General features: G+C 32.2%; 2 protein-coding genes across 2 annotated transcripts; both read right to left on the bottom strand.

Moving 5' to 3' along the window:
- Window positions 1-5,982: 5,982 nt before the first annotated feature.
- On the bottom strand, window positions 5,983-7,692 carry LOC133675019 (PTI1-like tyrosine-protein kinase At3g15890). The gene is made up of 4 exons (XM_062096285.1): window positions 7,466-7,692; window positions 7,234-7,381; window positions 6,842-7,104; window positions 5,983-6,765 (listed from the first exon to the last, which is right to left on the bottom strand). Exons 1-4 carry the CDS (start codon window positions 7,537-7,539, stop codon window positions 6,120-6,122), a joined length of 1,131 nt encoding a protein of 376 aa, XP_061952269.1. The 5' UTR covers window positions 7,540-7,692; the 3' UTR covers window positions 5,983-6,119.
- Window positions 7,693-11,920: 4,228 nt separating this feature from the next.
- Window positions 11,921-13,377, bottom strand: LOC133675701 (transcription factor bHLH118-like). Its single transcript, XM_062097160.1, has 3 exons — window positions 12,947-13,377; window positions 12,339-12,680; window positions 11,921-12,221 (listed from the first exon to the last, which is right to left on the bottom strand). Exons 1-3 carry the CDS (start codon window positions 13,265-13,267, stop codon window positions 12,141-12,143), a joined length of 744 nt encoding a protein of 247 aa, XP_061953144.1. The 5' UTR covers window positions 13,268-13,377; the 3' UTR covers window positions 11,921-12,140.
- Between the last annotated feature and the right edge of the window lie 9,772 nt (window positions 13,378-23,149).

The raw sequence follows: 23,149 nt of genomic DNA, 5'->3' as shown, positions 1-23,149 counted from the left end.
TCTGTATTTTTTTTCGTGCCCCAGCAAATTATATTCTCCTCTCATTAAACGACATTTCTTAGGATTTCTTCATGGATACTCCCACCTGCTCTCCCCCTTCTTGATCTGTACTATTCTCGTGCCTAGCTAGCTATCACCCTTAGAATTCATGTTCTGCTCTTGTTGCCAGCCATTGACACCTTTCGCCTTAATTATGACAGCTTTAATTTACTTAATTATCTCATGATTGACCACCCCGCTTATATATATATTCAGAGATTGAATGTTGAATAAAAGCTCAAAACCACAATAAATTACATGAGGATCGATCCCAGATCAATCCTTCATAATTAAAAGATAGATCAGTACTAATCACAATTGTACGTAATTGTTTAGATGTACTAAATTACATTTAATGGTTTGTGTTAATTACAATTTAATTTGTAAAACGAATTAGATGTTAAAGTTAATTTAAGTTGAGTGAAGATCTCATTTCCCAACTCTAATCTTTCTTTAAATAATTAAGCCTATTTGGTACGTATCTATGTGCATTTAAAGTATAATTAACTCTTATAATTAATCTAAGAAATACCCAGGGAATTAATGATCTACGAATTGAAAAAATAAATTTAAAACAAGCGCGCGCGCATACTATTGGACACAACAACCCAAAAATAAAGACAGGAAACTTTATCCATGTATAGAGAGAACATGATTGAATGCATCCAAAGCCATTACATGTTAGCTAAATCCAATTCAAGTAATTAAAGTCATTCGCAACATAGTATATACCAAAAAGAAGTAGGGCACACGTACGATTCGAGTAGAAAGAGATGAAATTTGATCCCTTGACTCCAATTGTAGCTGGATCCTGTCCATACACCTGGACATGCATGTTTCCTCAATAACTAATCAAAACCCTAATAAAATCTTCATAGAGACTCGATAGATTTATACTTGTCACTAGTTGGGACCAATAAATTTATGCACATGAGGAGTCTCTATCCAGTGTCTCCATGCAAACCCTACTCTCCCTTTTTTAATTTATTTGAATATGGTGAGGACAAACTCCCATATTGTTTGCATTATAAATCGTACGTGTCATTGTCAAGCTGAACAAGAAGAAGCAAGTGATGAGAAAGATAATACTTACAACAATGCTCGCTCGCTCAAAAACAATAGCAAAAACAACAAAGCAACAGTTCATCCGGTTTCCCCACTAATTATTTGATAGATAAAACAATAATCACACCCTTTTAATTTAGCCAATCGATGCTTAAAAGTTTATCTTTATGGTGATATCTCTATCAATCACAACACCTCCATCTATATACCTAGGGCTACACCCCCATTTAATTTTTCGTGCTTGCTGCTTGATTATAAAAGAATATTTCTAGGTTAAACTAATATCTAAATAATAGTGAAGAATGAAGGTTAATCAAACGATAATATTTAATAGCCAGCATTACTTGCAGGATTAGCTCACCTTTTGGCCTGTTCGAGTTGGCTAATTTAGAGCCATTAGGGGCAGATGATGACAAGAAAGCATGATCAGATTGAGTTGGGATTCCTAGTTTCAGATCTTTTGAGATAGTAATTAAATGATACTTTACTTAAGATCCTCTTCCATAATTACGTGCCAGGATGTCGAGCACAAAAAATAAAAACTATGATTAATCATTCACAAACACAAAATCTTATTTCTTCTATTTTCTTGTCGTTTCTCTTGGATTTTTAGTTTGATAATGAAATATGTGGAGATCTTGTTGAGGGCAAGTAAACGACGAAATGAGATGAAATGAACCTATGTATTCATGCACTCCTCGTATCTCTTATCCTCTCATGAAACTAGAAGAACTTACTCTTGAAGAAATCAAAATTATATAGTAATTACAAACCATCATTAATTTCTAATATGTTATTAATTTCTGTTTTATCCCTAATCATATTAATTTATAATATTCAATATTTTTGGTTTTAGTAAATTTAGAGAATACGGTACGTATAGGATTAGTATAATTAATTAAGGAAAAGTGAATGAAAGTATGATTATATATTATCATATATTCTTCAAGTGTTAGATATTTGGACATTTAAAATGAGACTGTAGGATAATTATTTTGATATTTAGACAAGATAATTAGTTATTAGAATTTGACACACAATTAGTTGAAATATACAAAATAAATAAAAATAAATCTATATTTAATTTCCACTGAATTTATTTGGAGAATTTTCAATATTTCACTAAATTTGCCTTCCTTAATTCCTACGTGAGGATAAGATGACACGTATAGACTTAACTTGCCTGTATATATGAAAATGACATGTATTGGAGTAATTGATTTTTTTTTTTCGTATTTGAACGCATATTTCTAAAATTAACTAGTCCAACATGGCAGCCCAAACTAGGAAGGAAGAGCACGTATCTTAATTATTCGATAAACAACTAGCTCTAATCAAGAGATTAGTTTTATGCTTCATGTGTTTTTATGGTCTGATTTTATACCGTGTTTGAAAATATAGTACAAATCATGTTTTTAAAAATTTAAATTATTTTTTATAAAAAATTATTTTTTTAATGTTTTAGATTAGTGTGATGCGCTGATCTCAAAAATAATTTTTAAAAAATAAAAAAAATATCATTTTGACGTATTTAAGCATAAAAGACAACTACAACCACGCTCCCAAACAGACTTTTAATATTAATGACTAACAAATAATTACTCAATTTAAATATTTAAAGTGTTAAATAAAAGTTATTGATATATTTATAAATTAACGATATATTACACCTTTTTTGATAAATTAACTCAACTAAAAGATTAAATAATTAGATAAAATTAGTAATGTTATCAATGATTTTATATGAAATCTTTAACATTTATATATAATTTCCTGAGTCAAACAACTAAGAAAAACTAATTGCATATATATCAAGAATGAAACACAGATTTGTATTTCTTTTCTTGAAAGTTTGTTTCTATTGTGATGGGGTGTTACAAAAATGAGTTCCACACGGCCGGTTAACATATATACTTTGTCATTTTGTTTATTTATTCTTGATAATGACCTCCACATAATATATATATATAAAATCAATTTAATGATTTTTTCAAGCCCTAAACAAAATTTTAAATATAAAAACAAACGGTGTCAAGCAAGTGTTCAATATATTTCTACATTTCTAATTATATTTATTATATTCTTGTATTATATTCAATTCTCCTACATATCCTTTAATCAAGTTTTTTCCCCTAAAATTGATATATATATATATATATATTCTTAAAAAAACGATAGTTGAAGCCTAGAGAAGGCCCATCCTCATTATTGATGGGCCTTCCATCTATATATGTCTTTCTGTTTTCTGTTCCCTTTAAGTTTAAATTATAAAAATCAAATGGGTCATTTTAGTGGGCTTAAGGGCTTGCCTGAAATGGCAAACACCAGTTATTTTAGCTGAAGCCTAGAGAAGGCCCATCCTCATTATGGACATGGTGGCATTACGTGTAATTTGGGATTCTTTTCACGTTACCCTTTGCCGTCCAAAATCGCAGAATGTATACACTACACGTGGAGCAGGAAATAAATAAATAAAATTATTTTCTCAAATTTATTTATTTATTTATATGTATTCTCTCATTCATTTTCTTAACTAAAATATGACTAAAGAAGAAAGCATACACAAAAAGCATTTTGGTTATATGCTGAAGAGGTGCATGGGAGTTTTTTCCTACACAACAAAAAGTGGATTTAACAGAGTTGGTGGAGGAGGTTTTAGAACTAAGCAAAGTTCTATAAATCTAAACAAAAAGCATGAGAGTCTTCCAAAATATAAATTATAATATGTTTAAAAGAAAAACAGTTCAACTGGGCATGTGCAAATAGCTTTGCAGGCTTGAAAAACAGAGCAAGGATTGCTGAGGTGAACCACTGATTAGCCTGTGCCCGTGCAAAATCCCGCAAATGTAAATGGAATGCTAGTTCCCTTACATGAAAATGTAACTACAAGTGTTGATTGTAGATAAATTAATGGGAGATATAGCTGAAAGAGAAAATGGAACGATGATGGATAAGAAGCCAAAATTACTGTGGGTGAAAGGAACACCGATATATGCAGAAAAAGATGAAGCAATGGAGCAATTAAGATAGACAAAATCAAACTGTGTACCTGGATATTCTATGACAAACCAATGAACAATCTGGGATCTTCAAATATCTATGTTGTTTTTCATCTCCCTGTGTTTCATTACATAAAGTTAAAAGATTCAACCTTGACAAAAATAATTTAGCAGAGCTGAAAGGCTAAATAGAAAGAAGTGAGCGAATGATGAACCCTACAATGACTCAACTGTGATAAAACAAAACATTGTTATCCAAACCAGGATGCCAACAACAACAACGTGCAAGAAGCATGCCAAGAATGCATCTGACCCAGAAAGCAACGCACAAAGCCTAAGTAAGAACAAACAGAACAATCCAAGATGAAACAACAATGAAGGGAAAAAATAGAAGGCAATGAGAAGAACCTGCCAAAGGCCCAGGAGAGAGTACCAACAGAGAAGAGATCAAAGTCCAGCAAACAAAAAAGGGAAGCAATCCCTCAGTGAAACAACGCAAACCACACAAGTCTGCATATTCAACGAAAGCAAATCAAAATACTAAGATGACCTCAAACAAAAGCAAGACAACACAAAGGTACTAAAGCCAAGGAGCAGAACATGGCGAAGGCTGCAACTAGAAAAACTCAAGCAAGAACAATTTCTAACTAGAAAGAACAGTCAGAAAGAGATAGACACCAGTCCCAAGAAAGACGAACCCAAAAAAAACGAAGAAGAGATGCAACTGTAAACACATACACTCTCCAATGAAAAAAAATGATTGGAAGTCCAAGAACAACAGTAGCAGAATACAATTAAAAAAACCAATGAAACAGGACCCCAAATGACATAACAGGAAGCAGCAAGGAACAAACAAAACCAGAACAGTACTGGAAACCAACCTGGTCACAACAAAACGGGTGTAAAGGAAAAATAAGAGAGGCAAGGCACGGAAAATCCCCAACTGATCATACAGATTAAACAGATCCATTGCAACCCAATGTTACCCAGGAGACAAACACCCAGCCAAGTAAGCATAACATTCAATGCACAATTATTTCTCTGGGTCCACTCCTCTAAAACATGAGACACGACCAAACCAAAATAACCAGCAGGAACCCAAACCTAAGAAAAATCACATAATTGCTTTACACATAAGACAAATATAGTCAACACTCCTCCAGAAGCAACTCACATGACCATCTGAGCATGGAATAATGCGATCTCGTGGGAAGCAGACGAACCAAGAAGAACTGTGCAAGCCCATAGTATAAGTAGTCATGCTCTACAGTACACGAACATTTTTTTGCCCAGACGCTTAGAGTTTTTGGCAAGTTTTGAATTGCAAAATGGTAGTTAGTACTCTCTTTCTGATCTTATAGAATTAATTTGGAATTGAGACTCTAACAAATATAAATCCCAAAACCATTTGTCCATCTTTATAGAGACAATGGAATGCTACCTAAAGGTATAACACAAGAAATTGCAAAAATAAAAAAAATAAAAAAATTAGCAAATTATATTGTTCCTAGCCATCCATCTCTTTGGAGTTTTTCAGGCTTGTTGCTGACAGCCGAAAGAAAAACTCAATTTTTTTCTTTCTACACAACTTTTTTAATACACGTTTCTTACAACATAAGCAATGCTATGATGATAACTATTGAAAGTCAACAATGCCTTCTATATAGATTACTTCGAGACTTAAATTAGTTTGTAAACAATTTGATGTTATAAAATGATAGTTATCATTACTGATATACTGTAAATATTGGACTTGTTTTCAATTTATTTATTTTTAAATTTTTTTTTAAATTCATTATATTTCTCATTATCATTGTTTGAATAACTGTTTCATTAATAAATCAAATTAATTATTATATAAAAAAGTTGTAGACAAAACTGGAAAGATCCCCTAAAGAATTGGATGATCCCACATTGTGATTCAACCCTTTTATTTACATTAATTGAAAAATAACAAACACAAGAATAGAGCTTGGAATACTCTAAATTCCCAAATAAATTTAACATTAATTCACGTCATTTCCGATGCTGCCGTGTCCTTCTCTCTTTGACCTTTTCCGTTCCATTATACCCATCATAATCGGTGTCATCATCATATTCCATACCATTATAGTCTTGTTCTTCATCTTCATCAACCATGTCTTCCACATCCGACACCCCTGTTGTCCTCCCTAGGCCACCATTCAGCCATTCCACCACCTTCATCATGCTAGGTCTATTCTCCGGGTTGCTATCGGTGCATCGCATCGCGATCATGATTGCTGTCTCAAGTTGTGCTCGATCATATCTTTCCTTCAACCTAGGGTCAGCAATATGATCAAATGCACCCTTTTGGACATATGGGGTGACCCATTGAACAATGTCACGCCTAACCCCTCCAGGAAGCTTCTCTAATGGTTTTTTCGCACTGATGATCTCTAAGAGTAAAATTCCGAAGCTATAAACATCACAACTCTCTGAAACTTTCCCCCACATCGCATATTCGGGAGCCAAATATCCTAGGGTTCCCTTTACCCTAGTGGTCATGTGAGTAACCCCTTCTGGTATCAACTTTGCGAAACCAAAATCTGCTACTTTTGCTTGAAATTCTGTATCTAAAAGAACATTACTTGCCTTTATGTCCCTGTGTATTATATGAGGATTGGCCTCATGGTGCAAGTACCTAATTTTCAAACAAATGACAATAAATTTATAAACAAATTAATTTCTCGACAAAAATTGATGATTAATTTACTTACGCTATTCCCTCAGCTGATCCAATAACAATGTTCATTCTCCGGTGCCAATCAAGTAAGCAGTCGACAGCGAGTTGGCCATGTAGATGGGCGATCAAGCTATGATTAGGCATGTAATCATAGATTATCAGCCTTTCATCTCCACCTGCATAAAATCCCCTCAAACCTAACAAGTTCTTATGCCTCACCCTCCCAAGTATCTCAACTTCCACCGCGAATTCCATCTCTGCCTTTGCGCTCATTGCCTTCAATCGTTTAACTGCTATCTGCACAAGCAAATTGAAACGTATAATTAACAATCCAAGAGAATAGATTATATAGTCTGTTATGCCTCAAAGAAACTATGTATTGAAAATAAAGGAAAAAAAAAAGGTGGCCATGATTATATATATTGCCTCAATGCCAGTACTTGTCCGACCCCAGTAAACGCTTCCGAATCCACCTTCTCCAATCTTATTATCATTATGAAAGTTGTTTGTGGCATGAAGAATCTCCTTGAGAGTGTAGATTTCCCATGGATATTCCCTACTATTATTCTGTGCACTAAGAAAAAAGAGGAAAACTTAGTACAAATCATTTAATCTGCACAACCTTAAATTGTGAAAGTACATGCCATGTCTAACGTACCTGATATTTGGTTCTTCTTTTCGGGCGACACAACAAAAACATTTCAAAATCTTTTTTTTTGCAAGATAAGACATGGCCAAGAAGATGTATAAGCAGTGAAAAGGAGCAAAGTATTGAAAGAAAGGAAAGGGTGAGTCAAGCAAAGTAGAAGCAGAAATATTGTAGTGTTCAAAACACCAGGGAAGGAGTCTAGTGGTGATGAAGACAAAATGCAGCCTTGTATTCCAGTGCTTGTTAGTTTCTATAAAGTATTAACCTCCTTTTCTCCCATTGGAAATGTAGATTTACTAATTAATTAATTTATGAATTAGTCTATTAGTGACAATATTTTGTTCTATTGAAAGAGACATGATGATATCATAGGGGATGGATTTTGCTTAACCTCCTTTTTTTAGTGTTTTAATGCAGTCTATTAGATACCTTAACCTCCAAAGGAATTGAAAATATTTGTTTGAATAAAAGGGTTACGAAATCATTAATTGGAAAGGTCATTAATCATAAAAGCAAATTAATTACTATCAGCCTGTTTCCAACCCTTCCATTCTAGAATAAAACGTTATTGAAAGCGTTGTTTTATTTATTTATTTATTTTAAATTATTTTTTTTTTAATATTTTAAATTGTTTTAACATGTTTTTAAATAAAAAATACTTTAAAAGATCATCACTATTACATTCTATAATTATATACATTAATATTGGGATATGCCAAGGAATCAACAACTTCGGCCTGACTTCTACATATTATCCATATTAAAAAAATGAGATTGTAAACTTGTTGCTCCAAAGTTTTCAACTTTTTAGACCCAAAAGAAGAAGAAAACAATTCATGTACATTTTTATATCAAGGCCATTTGAACTACAGATGCTCTAAAATTATTTTTTAATTTCTCAGTTGTTGTTATATACTTTGTTTTTTTGGTCTTCGATTTTGATATTTTGGCAACAATTGTATCCAGAAAAAAGAAAAAAGCAAAGTGAATTGGCCTAAAATGATTGTGTTCCCTATTTCTCAATTAGGCCACTAATTAATCAATGATTAGTAGCTAGGCTTTGCATGTTAATCCTTAAACCGATCTCAAGGCCTCAAGCCCATCATATTTGCAAACTTCCAAGAGCAGCCCATATCATTACCCTTGCCTTTGAAAACAACAAGGAGGTATAACAAATGTTCTATCGTAGAACATACAATTTACATATTCGCATGTATGCACATCTTGATTGATTGACTGGATTGCACAAAAATAATTACAATCCTCTTTCATATTGAATTTTAAATTTTATAATGAATAGCTCATTCTCAATATTTTATATTACTTTTTAAAAAAAGAATCTTTGAATCTACCTTCAATTTTTATTCCTTGAAACCCTTTGTTGTTTGCTAGCTCTCCCTTTGACTTTTTGAGAAATTCTTTATAAACAAATTATTGATTTTTTATTCCAATTTGATCTCTAATCATGTATGATGGGAATCAAATCAATCACATCACAAGGATATATTCTAATTTGATTTGGTTTGAAGACCTTCTCCTTACAAGAAGGGTTATTATCAATTAATTTGGACTATGAAATTAATGGAATATATATATATATATACACACGTACATCTGTCTCTTTGGAAACGAATGACAAAATGTGAGCATATTCTTACATATGATCATTTGCTGTCTCCTTCCAAATATAATTATATGAAAGCAAGTGGGGATCGATATGAAATGAATTTAATTAAGATGATTTAATTAACTGAAATGTTTTCAACGCTTGATTAGTAATATAGAATGTCATGTATTTTTTTTGTTTTAAATAATCTAAAAATAGATTAAACATAATCTACAAATAGATTAAAAGGGGGGAATGGATTGCTATGATGACTTGTGACAAATTCGAAGGATTTTAATTGTTAAAATTAATTCCATTAATCCGAAATGATAAACTATATATTGCTTTGATTAGTCCCCCTCAGTTGCTTGATTCATCGGCTTGAGACCTTGTTGATGCTCACCTCAGCTCCAAGCTTAATATCATTAACTTTGAGTAATTAAGATTAAAAACATGGATATTGGTTACATCATACCATTAGATATATTATAAGTACTGAACTTAATTAATGAAAAAAATAATGAAGCTCGTATAGCTGAAAGCAATGCTTAAAAATTCTCTACTTATAGGACAACAGTGCTCTTGCAAAAACAAAGAGCTGAGATCTCAGATTTGAGTAATTAAAGCTTGGAGTTTAGTGAAAGCATTTTCCACACATGAATCTTAAAAATCAAGGGTAGTGCTGCATATTACAGTATAATTAAGCTTACATAAATTAATACTTGAACCAGCATGCTTGGGGCATAGCCATTAATAGCCTAGAAGTGTTGTTGGGCTTCAAGCACAGCTTTATTTCTTCTTTTTTAAAATAAATAAAAAATAAGTAGACAACATGTCATTTGTAAGTTCAAAATTCCAGCTAACATAGTGATGGCTTGAAAAACAAGCATTAATTTTTTCAGTTAAAAAACCTAATTTTTAAATCATTTCAATCTAAAAACATATCATCAATATATTTATAACACTCATAAATCATTTTATGAACTCCAAATACTCATAAAATGACCCAAAAAACTAAAATCAAACCAAGTTAGATTTGATTTTGTCATTTTAAATTTAAATTTTCATTCAATATTGAAGTTTCAAATAATTACGGTGAAACTTCTTTCATTTCATAAACCCATGATACCAAAAAAAAAACTCATTTTAATAGTTGGAAATAGAACGAGTAGTGATTTTCACACACATTAGAATCCCGAGCTCTCTTTTTTATCTATCTCATAATTGAAAAATAATACAAATAAATCTAGAAAAAAAAAAACTTGGAGATCAACCTGCTGCAAGTTAAGGCAACAAAGCTCCGAATCCTAAAATAAAGCCATCACGAATAACTAAAGTTATCGTCTCTGGAACATCAATTGTAAGTCCAGATCGATCCCCATCTTCTGCAATAACTCGAACCACCCACGGAAGCATTAACAAAACATGTTTAATCTTCATAGATACCCTTAATATCACAACAACCAAAAATATCTATCCGGAAAAAGCAGAGCAAAAAAGAAGAACATCAGAACTAAGCAAGAAACTCATTTACTCTATTAACCTCTTGCTTGGCAAGATTGTCAGCCATATGATTTGCTTCTCTTAGAACATGAAAACAAGACACAGAATCCAAAAGAACAGCATAACGAGAGGTGGAAATGAATAAGTCATGATATTTCAAAGGTCTAATAGGATGCTTGTTCATCCAAATAACAACAGAGGCAAAATCAGACTCAATAATGAATTTCTTCCAAAAAATCCATTCCTTGAAGAGGATAATTCAAGGGCTTTGATTACAATATCAGTTCAGCCACATTTGACTCCTTAATTCCTACAGAGACTAAAAAATAAACCTGATCCTTAAAGAGGATAATTCAAGGGCTTTGATTAGTCTGTATGGTTGTAACAATAAACCTAATCCTTCTCCTCTAAATGAACGCATATCTTTCATAAGAACAAACTCTTAAAAAATTATGGAGACAGTGCTTCATGGGAGATGTAGTTAAGTTCAGTTAGTTCGGATTTGCTATCATTCCACGGCAAGGTTAACCACTAGATGTTACATGATGCTTATTATAATTTGACACAACCGTATAAGAACACAAGTTAGCAAGTTTTCAACTTATACATGGGAGAAGTAACTAAGTAAATTAAATATTGTCAAAAAATATCTCAATTCAAAAGTTTAATTTATTGAGTGAAGTCATAGGAGTAATTTTTATATTACTTTCTAACAATTATGCTATACTAGTAAATATTAACATATTGTGATTCCTAGATAATAGTAAAACGCCTTACATCTCTCTCTGAAGGAATACCAAAACAAGTGAAGGTATATAGAAATGAAAGCTGTGCACACATGCATGCATGTGAACGCATGAAACTACAAATGCAACCATTTCCCATATACGAACTATGTATAGCAAGTAAGAAGATGATTTGATGTCAAATCATATATAAATGGTGTATTTTATCATGATTTTCAAATTGAGTGGTGCACATTTACATTAGATCCTCTCATGTTCTTGAGAACATAATGGATCGTGCTCCTAATAAAATCTAAACCATTGAAAATTGATTTTATCTTCAATTCAAACAACTACACATATTTTAATAACCATTAATTATCCATGTATGAACTCAAAACTTTACTATGGATTTGAATATTCAAAGATTCAGATTTTATAGCATGATCCGTCATGTTTCAGGAACGTGAGAAGATCCAAATCTAAAGTTATATATCTCAAGAATAAACTTTGTGGCCCTTTATGTTCATGCTCAGTACTCTCTTATGAGTGCTCGCTTGCCATTAAGATCAGCCTTTGATGTTTTATGTTTGTGGTCTTACCAATTTAACCTGACATCTTCGACTGACATAGTTTGCAAAGAGTTCATGAAATTGATACGATAGTTACACACTTCCTATCAAAAGAAGTTATCCTGCAAAGTTGAACCATATATTTGCAGCAAGCTAGCATATATAAGCACAACTAATTTAAATCTAGGGTTCATATACGAGGCCAAAATTAAGGGAAAAAAAATAAAGAGAGAGAAGACACGAGCCATTTCAAGGCATGCAGAGTGTAATGTTGTCAATCACTCGTATCTTGACAATGAGATCACATTAATTAGCTTCCTTTTCAGCCTATCTGCATCAATGCAATTCAGATTGCTAGCCTGCAAGGGAAATTCACAAATGGAAGACCAAATGTTGTTGGATGTAGTAGTAAAGTTAAAGCAATTATCATTCAATTACAAAACTTAGAAAGAAATGAACTTTGGCAATTGCAATACCTGACATTGGATAGTGGTATAGTGCCTTTGACCTTTTTGGGTTGAAGTACATCCAACAACATCAAATCCCTCTTCAAGCACTGCTTCTAGCACTTTTGATAGAAGAATCCCTTCCTCTCCAGGGCCTCTAGTTAAAACAATCTCCAATCCATCCAAATAATGGCGGACCGTAACACTGTCCAGCAAATTATGGTCTGAAATCTCAGTCCCTTGCTCAAAAGTACTTGAGCTGGACAAGTTCTTGAGCTTATCTGTCTTGACACTTAAATCTTGGATGTTACTCTTTAGATGCTTAATATATTTCACAGCCTCACTCATGTGATCAGAAATTGAGCGCTTTCCCTGCAAGATTTCCCAATATCAAGAAAAACCCTTAAAGCATGACTAAGTGTAGATCAAGAACACCAACCTCAAGAAAAAGAATATGTAGCCATTGAGACAATTTGTTTTAAATATGGTAATTAGGGTAGTCATTTATCACAAATATTTGTTTTTTTTATATATCTTTTATATATTCTTTTCCTGCCATAATTATGAAAACCTAGCTAGTAAAGTTATATGCTACATAATGAAGGAAGAAATTAAGTAAAGCAAAACAGTTTCATGACCTTGATTGAATCAGGAGGGAGGAGGTTTCGAAGTGAGGCATGAAGAGTGGACATTTGTTGCCTCCTTTGCCGTTCGATTTCCTTTCGAGCAACCTTCTTCTCATCACATCTAATATTTCCACTATCATCATTAGCATTTGAAGTTGCTAATATTGTATGTGCCTGCGGGAATTCTTCCACTGATGAGTTGTTTAGGTTACTAATTCCATGAAGGGAATCTTGGCCCAAGATCTGATGCTGATCTTGATCAGTATCTTCTTGGTAGGGATTAGAGGAGATTTGGGACCAAAATTCATCCCCACTTTGTTGGAATGGAAACATTGGATAATTAAAGACTAACTAATCAAGGATTTTAAGCTATATCTTGCAGCAATAATGGACTAAAGAAATGGATACGGTAGTTGTTAGAAATGGTCCTCGATCAATATATAGTCTAATATAACAAGATTTCCCTCTGAAAAACATCTTAATTACGGTCTACATGGAGATAAAACGTGGCCAAAAGCTTGGTTTGTGGGGGTGCTTTCACTTTGGCACTGGAGAAATGGCAACCCCATAGCGTTCACATTTTGGTGGACCATCGTGTCGGTCTCATATTTTGGCTTATGCATGCAAAGACAAATGACGATTGCAGTGAAAAATGAAAGGAAAAAGTAAAAGACCTAGGAAATTGTCTGGTTATTGTCTTCTCCCCCGTGTTTCAGATTCTACGCCTGTATGTTTTCTTTTCTTTCTCCTTTTTATTTCTGTTGTCTCCTAGGCTATTCTTTTTTTAGCCAAAATCTTAATAAAATCTTGACTATTATCTAAAAAAAAGACCTAGGAAATTTTGTAAAAAAATAATGATTATTCAACTTCATGTTCGTGTGGACACGATCTCCCTTTATGTATGGAAGATGACAAATTATTTTGATTTTAGACACGAGTCCTAGAATGTACCGGCACAATTTCGTAAGACTTTAAACATTTTGGTGAGTTGGATTGAAAACGACTCGAGCCTGGTCAGTGATTGAAAACGATTGAGATGACTCCATTTCGGTAATGGAGTGTTATATTAGAATCCAAACACAAATATAAACATTGAACTCGATTATTTCTTTTCGTTTTGGTGCTAAGACTCGATCATGGTCGGTGCAATGCATGCATGTGTTATAGTATATTGATTTACTAGTATATTGGTCTGCGTTCTGCAGAAGATCATTATTATTATTTTTTAAATATAAAAAAATATTAAAAATACAGAAAATGTTTTAATCCCTTGAATCTGGCAGTCATCTCAGACTTAAACGAATTGGGTCTGACAACCATGTATGGCCCAAGCGATTTAGGCTTGATGGTTATGCCAAACTCAAGAGCCTTGGATCTGGTGATCATGGTCTCTTGGGTTTGGCAGCTATAGAAAGCACCAAATGCCTTGGGTTTGGCGGTCATGCCTAATTAAATTTGTTTATAAATTATTTTTATTTTTTATTAAAAAAACATTTAAATTATTCTTGAATGAACAAAATAAAAATTCTAATTAATTTTTTTAAAACATTTTTTATTTTTTATAAAAAAATATTTAAATTGTCTTGAAGTATTTTAAACAGAAATTCTAATTAATTTTTTAAATTTCTTATAAAAAAAATATTAAATTATTCTTGAAGTATCCTAAACAGAAATTCAAGTTTAGAAATTACTTATAAACAACAAATCATCATAAAAATTTAATCTAGCGTTTTAAATTTAAAAATGTAAATCATATTTTTCTACTGAAATAGTTCATTTTTTATGTTTAAGAATTTGTTATTTCTTTAATAAAAATTCTATCTTCTCTCTTTTTTTCTCTTTTTTTTTATGAATTTGTATTTTTTTATATTTTTTACTCAAACTCATTGCAAAAAAAATTTTATTTAATGGGTGATCATTTATGATTTTTCTCTGAAGAAAACATTATTTTATATTTTTTTAACAATACTAGACTATATTTGTTTAGTTTCATTATACAATTTATGTAGTTTTTTAACTTTTCATTATGTTCGTCCGAAACCTTTTATGTGAATTTATGTTGCAAATGAGGTTTTTTTAAAGATAAGACCCAAGTTGATTGGGTCTAGCATACTATAAAGATACAGCTTTATGTTTTTATACTATAAAGATACAAATTTAATATTAAAATACTCAGTTTTCTCTGAAATATTGCAAAAAAATAACATATAGAAAAACAAAAAAAAATCTCTACATTTTATGTATATGGCTAAGTCTCTCAAAAATATAAAAAATATTCATATCGTATTTCCTTACCAAAACAATTCAAAAAAAGATATGTATTAGTATGCACATTGGGCTTTAATAACCAATTTATTAAAATCATAAGAACTAAGCTCATATTTTAAAAAACCAAAAAAAATTATTTTGTTTTCTTTTAGTATATGAGATTACGAATTTATACATAAGATATATTCCTAATATTAGATAAAAAGGTAGTTCTTTTATTTTTATATGGACATTAGAACAGTTAGATTTTTATCTGATAAGATAAAGATCTCTTTACTAAGAAGGACTTTTCTTAAACTTTAGACAGTCCAACAATTAAAAAACACGACAATACCTTAATTTATATCAGACAATTAAACAATGTAGCTTACCTTAGGAAAGACATGTTAAGGGTGGTAATACCTTTCTTTTATACAACTAGTCCGTGTGCCCGATCTTTGAGACCAGTTAAGGTTCCTAGTGACCAAAATACTAGTTGGCGACTCTCATTCTCTCTTTCCACTGATAAATAACAAAAATTCCTTGTCATGTCTATTTCCCCACACCATACCACGAATTTCAGGAGGACGATCGTCACAACGCTGCACACATGTGATACTAATAATACAAAACAACAACAATAATAATAATCATACTAATAATAGAAGATATAATTTCTATTAAAGGAATAAAAAATTCATAAACATAAACAATAAAATATTTAAATGGGAACAAATTTTTTGAATTTTTAAATCTAAAATGTTAAATTAGATTTTTTTGATGATTTGTTGTTTATAAATTATTTATACTTTATTTATAAATAATTTCTAGACCCACATTACTTGGGTCTGATAAACATGTCTGACCCAAGTTTACTTGAATAATCATAACAACAACAACAATAATAATAATAATACAAAAAATAATAATAAGAATAACAACAACAACAATAATTGCAACAACAACAACAACAACACTAATAATAATCATATCTTGGGGTCTCATCTAACAGTTTAAACTATTGAATTGAGATTACTCTTTAATATGGAATCAAAAAAATTATTTTCTCTTTATTGAAGTTCATATGTAGAAAACATCATGGATGTGTTTTTTTGGGTCTGGTTTACTATGATTTTTCCAAGTTTTTTCCATGAATGTTGTCTTATAAAAGAAAGGTCATATAAAGATCCTAATGGCACACATCACAATGACTAGATAAATAAAAAAACATATATTTGCTTTTGCTACAGTTGGTTTGTGAGATTTGAGTATACATTTTCACTATACCAACTACATCAAAATGGAGATCTTGGGACTTGTATGAATATTATATTTTATGGCTGGTCCATGGCTTTGGAAAAGGCTATCTATAAAGATCAAGATTAGCCTAGCTGTTAACTATCTTTGCACACCTCTCAAATGCAGTGCTATTATTATTCTATTCAAACAGTGGCGAGGTCTAGATGTTTGTAATCTCGGACAACGGCACTGAGGAATTAGTTCCCGCAACCTTTAATTTATAATAAATAAAAAATGATCACTTTCTCATTCAATCACCATTGGGTACCTTTGGAACTTAATCTTACAACAATAATAAACGTATACTCAGCACAAATTAGGAGATATGCAAGTTCATGTACTGTTTTTAGGAGCTCGTTTCTTTACTTTTGCTTTATTCAAACTACTTTTAGGAGCTATTGGTGTAATGAAGCTTTATCATCCTATCAACATTCTGTATTTAATATCCCACAGAGAAGTTAAGATATTATATAGCCTTTTTTATATATTTTTTAAGCACCAATCAACCAAATGGCAGCAACAATTATATATATATATATATATATATATATATATATAAGCAAAAAGCCAAAAGAATTTTAAGAAAAGCTTGTTAGTAACTTAAGTAAGTCTGGTAATTGATTGAGTAGAGGTCACAAGCATCTAGACAGAACTAGAAAGAACACAGTCTCACTGCCCAGCTGCGTGTTGTTGAAAACTACATCATTTCGTGTGAGCCATAGGATCCATGATATGGAGGAAAAGAGCATCAACTGCACTTTTATTTGGAAAACGCCTTGTACCATGAATTCTCATTCTTGAAATACGCAAGCCAAGCTAACGAAGCAGCGCTAGGAAAAGCCCCACCAATACATGAACTTGTTCTAAAAGCACCAGTGCTTCCTACAATGTAGAAGGAGATGCTTAAAATGTTCCACTTCAATGGAACAAATAGGGTAGATGGCATCACTTATGTCAATAATTCCTTTTCTTGCTAAAGATCCTTTAGTGTTGTTTTTCAAGCAAAGCCAGCCAGCAAAAAAACACCACCTTAGGAGGAACAATGCCCTTCTATATGTCATGAAAAGAAAAGGTTGTTGGTCGATTGATACACTAATGCTAGAATCCCTGACAGATATTTGACAGTGAACACCCTGTTTAAGGTTGAGGTAGATTTCCATATCAACCTCTCTTCAAAAACCTTGTCAAGAATCACTTAGCAAAAAAACCATCAATCCTGCTCCATAACTCATTCTTGATAAGCTCCTCCGATATACTATCCTTAGCAAAAACACCGTCAATCCTGCTCCATACAAAACCCGTACATTTCGGCAACTCAAAAGGAAAGCTCAAATTGGTCTTAACTTTATGGATACTACAGACAACCTCTTTCCACAAACCAGAATCAGAGGAACCAAATCTCCAAAGCCATTTAAAAATGAGGAACTTGTTTTTATTCAGAACAGACTTAATACCCAGCCCTCTTAGAGTCTTCAAAAGAGAAACAACATCCCATTTAACATTACATATCTCCTTTCCTATCTCATCTCCCAACCACCAAAAGGATCTAAATTTTCTCTCAATAACGACAACCACCATTTTAGGGATGAGGAAGATGGAGGGGTAATAGATTAGGAGGTTATGCAATACTGACTTAAGAAGGTAAATTCTACCCCCTAATGACAAATGCCTTCCCTTCCAAGAAGCTAACCTCGAATTGATTTTTGTAATTACAAGGTTCCATATCAAAGTGCGAGAGCTGGAAGCTCCAATAAGCAGTCCTAGATATTTAAAAGGGAAATCCACGCCCTACATCTCAAAACCTTATCTGTGTCCGCTATAGTGCTACTGTCTAAACCAACCCCTATTATAGAGCTCTTGAAAAAATTAACTTTTAACCTAGAAATCAATTCAAAGTATTGCAGCACCCATTTAATGTTCTAAATAGAAGAGAGAATCTTAAAGCTGAAAATAAGTGTGTCGTCAGCAAATTAAAGATGGAAGATTCTCAAATTATCAAACCCTAGATGGATACCTTCCACTAAATCCAAATCGCAGCCCTTTCCAATCATCTTACTAAGGCCCTCTACTGTAATGTTGAACAGAAAAGGAGATAAAGGGTCACTTTGTCTCATACCTTTCTCCATTGAAAACTCTAGCTATGGAGATACACTGCCTAATCCAATCCCCCCCACTATTTGTTTTTGAAGCCATACAAAGCATAACTTCATCAATATACTCCCATAAGACTGAGTTAAAGGCCTTATGAAAGTCAAGTTTAAATAAATAACCTTGGAGCTTGTTCTTCTTAAGATAGCTAATTACTTCATTCACTATCAGCACACTTTGGTTTACTTTGGCCAAAACACAGCTAATAACATTGAGTCCTTTAAGTAGAACTTGCATCATTCTTGAAAGCAGGAAAATAAATTGTTCCTTGAAGCCATTACTGATAACAACCTCAACACCAATCAAACATGAGCGGGCCATTACTTCATAAGTTGGTGCACAATTATTGAAGCTTTTGCGATTTGAACAAACAACTCTCAAATTGGACAGGTTCCTATGCTCATCTCTGTTGATACCATGTCCTCTAATCTTCTTTTCTAGGTTTTTTATATGATTCACTGCTTCTTGCATGTGATATGATATTGAGCGTTTTCCTTTAAATCCCCAGAGGAAAAACCCTGAAGTTATATATGTGTGAACAAATTAAATCGCATTAATCTTCACATAATCAAGTCCAATAAGCAGGTTTGAAAGCAACAAGAAAGACAAGTAATTACTTACCTTGATATATTTAAGAGGGAGTAGATTTCGTTGATGGGGACTGGATTAAATATGGAAGAACAGCTTGTCCTTTTGGTGTGAAGGGAAAATGGTTTCTTTATAGTTGGTCAAAAAGATAAAGGCTATACAAGATGGGAGGCAAGAGGAGTTGATAGGATGTCAGGATGGGAGATCTTAAATATAGGTATAAAATTTTATAAATTTGTTTACTAAAAAATTTTCTCAACTCCTCTTGACATGTTGAGAGACGGTATGCAATATGTAAAATTTATTATTATAAACCTGATTAATTTTATTTTTAAAACTAATTTTAAAAATACATTCATCCATCTAATATATTTAGAGAAATCTAATAAATTCACTCAGGTATTGATAAAAAAAAAGAGTCAAGAAAGGAAGTAAACATCTTTAATAATTAGAGTTGCCCCAGAAAATTTCCAAATATATTTCATATAAGAAACAATTTACAGAGTAAAGCAATTTAATAATTTAGAATGACATGGTTGTCTAATAATATATATAATTTGTTGATTACGAATTTAGAAACTAATGAAATTTCTACAGAGACTCACCAGTCTTTCAAGCCATCTTACACATTCCGAGTCTAAACTCATATCTTTGATCCCATTAAATGAAGCAATAAGATTACAGAATTCACTAACACTCACACACAGACACGATTAACTTCTTTGGAGGCATTTGCTCTGTTAGCCCTCTTTCTCTTCTAGCAGTAGAAAAACCCAGACCAGCTAATACTATTATGGAACTTCCTACACATCAGTCGATTGATGGTTGGTTTGCTTGATGTGATGAGAACTACATTTTCATATCACTTTTCTTTTGATAATTTTATTTTTCCATGATTACCTGAGTGGTTATAATCCGAAGTTTGGTAAACATTGTCTGTATGGACCTTTCTCTAATGTTGCCTTCGATGAAATTCGAAAGCACTGTAAATATTATTGGAAGTACAAGCAAATCCAATCAAGACAAAAGGAAATCCAGCTAGCCAAGCCTTTTTCAGACATCTAGTCAAATCACAAGCAAATCCACCTAGCCATGCCTTTTTGAGACATCCAGTCAAATCACAAGCAAATCCACCTAGCCATGCCTTTTTAAGACATGATACGATTGGTTTTTGATAAGATTCAACAAGAAAATACATTTTTTTTCCAAAAACACATGCACCTTGTTCATATACATGCTTCATTTTTTTCTTCACTTAAGTTTACAAAGAAAATATGTCGTATTTTATGTAAATGTTAAAAGCAAAAAGTCATCAAAAAAGAGAGAGGAGGTGGCGGCAAAGAGAAGAGAAAGCATGGACTGCGCACTTATAAAAAGTCATTAATTTTAGATCATAGGAAACATTTTCAGCTTGCAAATATATAAACATATTTGGATCTGTTTCAACTTTCATCAAGGCACACAACAATTTATAACTAAGAAGCTAATCGGAAGCGTATAATCTATTTATGATCCTAGAAATACATCAAGATAATTGCCCCCAATCCTTGGCACATGATGAGAATTGTTTTCATGCAGAATCAAAACAAATCCTAGAAAACATAAGTGGAATGATCTGGTAAAAGGTCCCGACATTCTACTCTAGTCTAATTAATATTGGCTTGTGTATAGTTTTGCTCTTGTTCTCCTGCTTTTTATTTTGATATCTTTCTTTTTTTCATAATTCTTTTCCCCTACCAACTAGATTGCCATAAACTTATTGGTAATCTGGTGCTCTTTTAATAAAATCTCGACTACTATAAAAATAACAAATCCTACTAAAAATGTTTATAAACAGATGCAACAATTTATAATAAGTGGTGATACGTAATCACCAAAATAAATGCTTGATCAAACAGGAAAAAATAAAATGTTATATCAATTATGTGTTAGAAATTTTAGGAGGAATTGTCAGTGTTAATAGATTAACTTAAGAAGAAAATATTAAAATAAATGAAATGAAGTTATCCTATTAATAATTGGGTTAGGTAATCGGCATTCAATGATAAAAGTCGAACATGAGACCTAAGGTGTCACGGGCTCCCCTTATATTAACACAGCACCACACATGAAATTGATCACCATGATAGTTAAGGGACTAAAGTTTCACCTCAAACTAATGGGGCTTTTAACACCTTGAGGTTCACCTATTTGCTTAAGCAAGGAGCTGAAACCCAAAAAAAAACATTTGGTGTTATTTGATGCGGATTAGGTATGGAATCAAGTTGTTGCTAAAAAGTACGCCAAATGGTAAGGTTTAACAATCAATAACAAAATATAACACATTCATAGAAGCAAAGGAAATGAGTAAAGTTGGTCATATTATTTCTAACAAAGAAAAGAGAGATTAACTTGAAGAGAAGAGCCATCAGTAACAGCCAAGCGGAAAAAAGGACACTACAAAGAACCATCAACAAATTGAAAAACACCTTGTCCAAGCAAATACAGTTTTATCTGCATTCATCAATAAAAATAAAAGGTGTTCTTAAGAATTTCTAAAAAGATAACATGCTGAGTGTTGGAGAGAGGAACAATTGTTATAGGAGTCTGAAACAGCAATATTAATAGCAGTAATAAAGAGAGAAGATGCATCGTTTAGAGCAAAGGAGGCAAGTGATGTCTACATAGCATGTGGAGGAGAAGAAGGCAGTGTTTGGTTTGCAACAACAGCAGCGACAGCAACATGAGTATCCATTAGAGGGAAAAAGAATTTAATGTCTTTTAGGACCCTGATATCAAGTTGAAAATAATAAGAGACTAAACAAATTAATTAACCAATTTTTTTCTATTTATATATATAGGACAGTGTACAATAGTTAGTGTAGAGATTATAACACACAATTAACCTACACGTATGATAAATAAAATTACTATAATATATACCGTATAAAGTAGCACTTACTATAATATCACAAGATATATATTGGTTAATACATATATAAAACAGTTGCTAAAAGATGTATAGAAGCCATTTGATTTACCTATCCCCCATATATGTAGAGAATAAAGACACGTGTGTATGGATAAATAATGATGCTTGTCAATAATGCAAAATGGGGTTGGGATTTACATGCAGAACGTTGTTACACATATATAGATTTTAACAGGTGTAGATCTTTTTGAGCTGACATCCCAACAGATATAGATCCCTTTAAGTGGGTATTTAAGAACTCAGAGACATGGCTGGAAGGGCCTCAATGCAGCATGTAAACCACAGTCCATAACCTCGGCTGGCTGCCGGTTGGTGGCGTGCACGCCAAATATGTCATTATGCTTTACAACTAAAACACAACTATTATTACAATTATAGAGATACCATGCCTATTTCAATGTTGTAGTTAAGCCTTGCATGTTATATCTGTTATGCAAGCAAATTAAGTAAATACAACAACAAAAGAAAAAAATTCAAGTTAAAGAAATATTTAGTTAGATAGAAATGGAGAAAATAAAAAAAGTACTAGAGCTATTAGAGTTAAGTTACAAGCACTATAGTTGACTAATTAATATATAACAAGCAGAGTTTATATATATATATCAAACAAGAAAAGTCTAGGGAAATTTAGAGAGCAATTATATAAACTATGGCCTTGTTGAGTTCAATGGAGTATGAATTCTTGGAACCAAGAATATTAAGGGAATTTCAGCCTTTGGAAATTTGCTTCAATAAACTTTTGATTTATAAGTGCAAAGGACTTGCAAGACTCTTAATTATTGTTGTGATAAAGAGTAAATGGCCATATAGCAGAGCACGAAAGAAGAAGAAAAAGAAACACAAATGTTATCATCAAATTTAATTAAGAAAGGAATCCACATGTAATGATTCCATGAAAACAAATCACATATTGTAGTATTATAAAATTATTCTTAAGATCTCATTTAACAGTTTTAATTTTT

Source organism: Populus nigra, chromosome 16, assembly GCF_951802175.1.
Source record: "Populus nigra chromosome 16, ddPopNigr1.1, whole genome shotgun sequence".
NCBI classification, from domain to species: domain Eukaryota; kingdom Viridiplantae; phylum Streptophyta; class Magnoliopsida; order Malpighiales; family Salicaceae; genus Populus; species Populus nigra.
Note: the sequence above shows the minus strand (reverse complement) of the source record. Positions and strands in the feature narration are given on the sequence as shown.

What these genes read in the sequence shown, in the direction of transcription:
- LOC133675701 (XM_062097160.1), bottom strand. Translation starts at nt 13,267, where the DNA reads ATGTTTCCATTCCAACAAAGTGGGGATGAATTTTGGTCCCAAATCTCC. An exon ending in TCCCTCCTGATTCAATCAAG is followed by an intron (nt 12,681 to 12,946) that starts GTCATGAAACTG and finishes GAAATCTTGCAG; the next exon opens with GGAAAGCGCTCAATTTCTGA. An exon ending in ATACCACTATCCAATGTCAG is followed by an intron (nt 12,222 to 12,338) that starts GTATTGCAATTG and finishes TTTCCCTTGCAG; the next exon opens with GCTAGCAATCTGAATTGCAT.
- LOC133675019 (XM_062096285.1), bottom strand. Translation starts at nt 7,539, where the DNA reads ATGTCTTATCTTGCAAAAAAAAAGATTTTGAAATGTTTTTGTTGTGTC. An exon ending in AAAGAAGAACCAAATATCAG is followed by an intron (nt 7,382 to 7,465) that starts GTACGTTAGACA and finishes CTTTTTTCTTAG; the next exon opens with TGCACAGAATAATAGTAGGG. An exon ending in GGATCAGCTGAGGGAATAGC is followed by an intron (nt 6,766 to 6,841) that starts GTAAGTAAATTA and finishes TTTGAAAATTAG; the next exon opens with GTACTTGCACCATGAGGCCA.